Here is a 4955-nt window from a genome sequence, read left to right as displayed (position 1 = left end):
ACTTGAGATATTTCATTTCGTTATGTAAATGTTGCTTTTATGTATAATTTCAGATTTAGTGGTGTATCCTTCATGTTTATTACTCCTAATCAATGTTCTGAAAATCGGACCGGACTAGTCAGTCGAATTGGTCCAACCGGGAACCGATGATAAAACAGTCCAATCTTTTGTTTATAACCGTCCTTTTGTGAACCGTTCAAAAACCGCTGAACTGGCCGGTTCAGAATAAATGACACTGTTTTGAGTTTTTTTTTTAAAAGAAAAGAAAATCCAACCCGTGCCACCTTCATTCGTGAACAAGGTTGCGAGAACCGAACCGGTCAATGAATTGGTAAAGTGACTGGTTCAATAATTCGACCTAGGTTCAACCGGGGTTTAAACTGTTTAATTAAATATTAAATAAAATTATTAAAAATTCAATATATAATTTTAAATATTTAAATTTAATAATTTATAAACTAATAAAATTAAACATTTTACATAATAAATTATACATAATTTATCAATAAAATTTCATAAATAATTTCAAACATCAAAATTTATAACTAAAATAGATCAAGATGCACCTAAATGACACACATAATGTTCTACCAAAAAAACCATTGTTTTGAAAACCGAACCGAATCAGACAAATCAACCGGGTTAATCGAGAACCGGTCAACTAACCGATTCGGTTGAAGCAAAAAACCGTCTAACAAAAAACCTATAAAAAATCGATTGAACCGGCGATTAACCGGTAAACCGTTTGAACCGAACGGTTTTTTTCCGGTTATTTATTTTTAAAAAATGAAAAAAATAAAAAAAATATATAAACCCTCCCCTCACTCGCACACAAGTCCACGGAACCCAGCCCCCTCTCTCTCTCCACCCACGGAACCCTGGCCCCTTTTTCTTTCTCTCTCCCAGCCAACAGCAGCAGGAGGCCAGGAGCCACCGCCCAGTGCCCAGCGCCGTCGTCGCCGACAAACTCGTCTCCTCAGCCAGCGTCCAGCCTCGCCGTCGCCGATCCTCTTCTCCTGGATCCCATCTCCTCGCGTCGCTAGGTCTCATCGCCGAACGAGTGGACGGTGCTGTCGCCGCCGGGCGGAACTGACCGTGGTGGTATTAGGAATCATCGCCTGTGGAAGCTCAACCCCGCAGCCCCGTCGCCTGTGGAAGCTCGGCGCCGTCGCAGGAGCTTGACGTCGTCCCCTCTGTTGGAGCGCTGGAGCGCGCTCTCTGTGTTCACCGTGCCTCCGTCACCGTGTCCTAATTCTTGTGATTACAGGTTCTGAAATTTCTGATTTCATATTCTAGTTACTTTTTGTGTCTTAATTACAATGTTCATCACCTTTGTGATGTTATATTATATCTTATCTTCTGTCACTAGGAATCATTTAGTTTGGTTAATTACTTAATTTTGTTCATGATTTTTGTTAATTGGATTTTGAATTTTGTTTGCTGTGACTTGGAACCATTTTATTTTGTTCATGATATTGAACATTTTCCTCTGTTAGATACTTTGGTAGTTGATGATTATGCCAAGCTAGAATGATCAGAGGGAAATAATGATCAACATTCCAATTTGAGGTAAAAGTTCTACATTTTGTATCTATGCCAAATTTGGTGACCTTGCCCAGTAACTTCAAGGATCTATAAAGCCATTACAGTATTTGTTGGTTTCAAGATGCATCAATCTTGTGGTGCTTCTTGAGTGGCTCCCAACTATGGATTCAATTTTATTTTTGTTGCTGATGTGTATTTTGATTCAGAAATCAGGATTATGGGAATTGTTGCTGATTTTCTGATTATGGTATTGAAATGATGTTGCTGATTATGGGAATTGTTGCTGATTTTTTTAGTTTTGATGATTAGTACTTTTGTTAAGTTGAAAACTTGATTGTTGATTTTGTTTTCTTCAAGGTTCTGAAAACCGGACCGGTTATCAATCCGTTCTAGTCACTGGTTTATTAGTTCACAGGTTCAACCGGTCTAACCGTGGTTCAACCGGTAAAACCGTTTTATAAATTCTTCAAATTATACGAAACTGAATTCTTCAAACCCCCCTTTGACTGTAGCAGTGTTCAAATTGGTACCAAATCAAAACCCTAGTTCCTCCTCAACCGTTCTGCTGCCGTGCCGCCGCCGTCCGTGTTGTCGGCCTCCGCTTCTTCCTCCTTCCCCGTGTCCTGAACCCAGGCTCTCTTTTGTAGCTCTGCACGTCGTCCCCATCCTCCCTGACTTCTCTGTTCGAGGCTTGGAGCAGCTCGCCATCGGGTCACCGCTCGCCATCCTTCTCTCCGTCGAAGGTTAGTGGCCCTGCTTTCACTTCTTCAGTTCTTCTTCTTCCTTTTATGCTCTGTTTACTGATTTCTTGGTTCTGTTTAGTGTGGTCTGGTGTTTATTGAAATCCATAACTAAATGCTGATTGTTCTTTGATTGGGTTTATCAATTGAGAGCTGCTGTTAGTGTGGTCTGGTGTTTATTGTTGATTTACACAATTTATTTGTCATAGAAGTTATCTCACAGTTCAGGGAGATAGATTTGCCACTAGTACACAAGCCTCAGCCACACTTTCCCATCCCTTAATCAAATATTTCTCAAAATCAAATAAATGAATATGGCAATTTTCAAATTGGACCTGAAAATAATAGGCAGCAATCTTAAACCTATATAAAAAAAAAGTAAGGTAACAAATACAATTCTTGTCATAACAATACAATGACTTAATTCTTTGATAATAGTTAAGTAAAAAAAATTCTAATCGTAAACTCACATTAAACAATAATCTTAGGGAAGGAAAAGATTCCTTTTGTGATCAACTATGCAACTTCAAGTGTTAGAATATCAAGAGGCATAATTACCATTTACTGTACTCTGAACTCAGGTTTTCATTTTATGATACTATCCTCAAATTTAAGAGTTCATCCTAATCTTCAGGTTGAATAAGGACTTTGCCACGTTGATATATCAGAGAGAAGATCACGCAGTTGATCAATGAGTATCTTTAGGTGCACGTTCTTGTTGGCAAGCACCTATATTAACGAACAGATATTCAAATGTTAAACACAATAAATATAATTTGAAAAACAAAATACCTTGTTTCAGCAAACTAAAGTTATTGACCCAATTAAGTTGTTTCAGCAGTATTAACCAGTTAGGTTGGCAAGCCCCTAGAAGAATAAAATAGCTTCCAGGAAACTTAGCTGACATAACATGGATCCCTCAATACACAAAATTTGAGCCCAAAGTGACAATTATTAGTTAGTTTATTTATATTGGGAATTTTGAGTTATATATTTCTTACTCCTAAAAAGCATTGTTGTTAAAAGTATACAATAAATATCTATTTATGGTTTCTTAAATTTATTCCTTGTCTTCTATTCAGGTGGATGAATGGTCAGCATTTAAGGGCACGACCATCACAGGAAGTGACCCAATTTATTGGAGATCGCTGGAAGGCATCTGACTTATTCATAGTATCAGCAGGGCCCTTTGTTGATGTGAGATTTGATTCCATATGTCTTGATTTAGTCTCATTCTAAGTTGAATTCTATTTAATCATTTTCCAAGGCACTTGAATTTATTTAGTATGATTTTGTTGTGACTTAAAACATTAGACTCAAGTATGGCAGGTTTCCTATCATTGGCTTGGAAACTGTCAAGAAAATCAAGCATGGTTATGTTTGGTGGCTTTGGAAAATATGCCTCCGCATTATATGTTGCAGCAGTGAAAGCCAATTTAGTCGAAAAGGTTGAATCCGAGATTCTTCAGTTTGTTGAGGCAGTTAAGAATAGTACTATAATTTCCTAGGTTATAAGTGACTTGTCTGTGAAGAAAGATCATAAGATTTGATTGATGATATTTCATGTAATGCTTTAAATTTAGAAGATATTTTAAAGTTCATATTAAACTATAATTATGTTTTAGAGTGTTTATTTATAATTTATTTATTATTTTTATTATAAAACGGTTTTACCGGTTGAACCACGATTAGACTGGTTGAGCCTATGAACCAATAAACCAGTGACTAGAATGGATTGATGACCGGTTCGGTTTTCAGAACCTTGCTTCTAATAATTAATTTGCAACCAAGAATGTTAATGACTTGTTTGTAATCAAGACATTGGTTTCTCCTTTCATTATGTGTGGCATTGCTTTTAGTCATCCCTTTCATTTTTATTAAACTAATTTGTGTGCTTAATTTTCTATCTGCCATTAGATAACTGAAGAATGACTGTTTTGAAGCGGTACGTGCTGAGAATATTCATATCATTGAAACACATTACGGCAAATGTTGTGGATAGAAACCATGGTCATGTTGTAGCAACCTCCTCCACAGCGGAGCACTCCATTAAACAGTCACTTGAGAGTGGCCGGTCCTGCAATGCGAAAGCAGCTGCTGTTGTTGGGGAGATATTGGCCATGCGTCTCAAAGTTGAAGGACTTAAGGATGGACAAGGAAGAGGAATTTATGTCAATGTAACTAAGGAAATAAAGAAGAAGGGATTTAAGAGCCAAACCAAGGTTTGGGCTATTGTTAATGCCCTTAAAAACAATGGTGTTAAACTCATAGATGAAGATGATGGTAATGATTCTTCTCCTAGTCATTCATAAGATGTCTTTTGTATATCTATAAATATATTAGAATGTTTTTGTATCCAATGATAATATAGGAATGCAGTGATTTTTGTACTAAGAACATCTTTTCAATATACAAATACACCTATCTTCTGCTGTTATATTGATAGTAAATGTAAATCAGAATAATGTGTACTAGATGCTGTCATTTTTGTCACTTAGTTCTGTATTTTGGGCTGCCACTTTCATTTGGCATGCATATACTGTAGTAGCTACATCATTCACAGAAAGTTTATGTCCAAACAAAAATAGGTAATGATACCTACAATGAAAAAATATATATATATCATAACAGGTCCATCATACAAAGTTTCAGTGTTTACACTTTACAGTG

The 4955-nt window shown here is 36.6% G+C and overlaps 1 protein-coding gene across 50 annotated transcripts; it reads left to right on the top strand.

The window, feature by feature from the left end:
- Window positions 1-806: 806 nt before the first annotated feature.
- LOC112782775 (uncharacterized) lies at window positions 807-4722 on the top strand. 50 transcript variants are annotated; one of them, XR_011879168.1, is made up of 6 exons: window positions 834-1267; window positions 1497-1569; window positions 2061-2288; window positions 3368-3482; window positions 3615-3733; window positions 4203-4722. XR_011879168.1 is itself a non-coding variant. In XM_072230729.1 (6 exons), exons 5-6 carry the CDS (start codon window positions 3656-3658, stop codon window positions 4595-4597), a joined length of 447 nt encoding a protein of 148 aa, XP_072086830.1. In that variant the 5' UTR covers window positions 834-1267; window positions 1497-1569; window positions 2061-2288; window positions 3368-3482; window positions 3615-3655; the 3' UTR covers window positions 4598-4722. The 50 variants fall into 50 exon arrangements, 20 of the variants coding, with proteins under 20 accessions (XP_072086833.1, XP_072086818.1, XP_072086829.1 ...); XR_011879178.1 differs by having other exon boundaries at window positions 3615-3766; XR_011879172.1 differs by having other exon boundaries at window positions 3607-3733.
- Window positions 4723-4955: the final 233 nt, after the last annotated feature.

This window comes from Arachis hypogaea, chromosome 20 (genome assembly GCF_003086295.3).
Source record: "Arachis hypogaea cultivar Tifrunner chromosome 20, arahy.Tifrunner.gnm2.J5K5, whole genome shotgun sequence".
In the NCBI taxonomy this organism is placed as follows: Eukaryota; Viridiplantae; Streptophyta; class Magnoliopsida; order Fabales; family Fabaceae; genus Arachis; species Arachis hypogaea.
The sequence above is the reverse complement of the archived record's forward strand: the minus strand, read 5'-3'. Positions and strand labels throughout refer to the sequence as shown.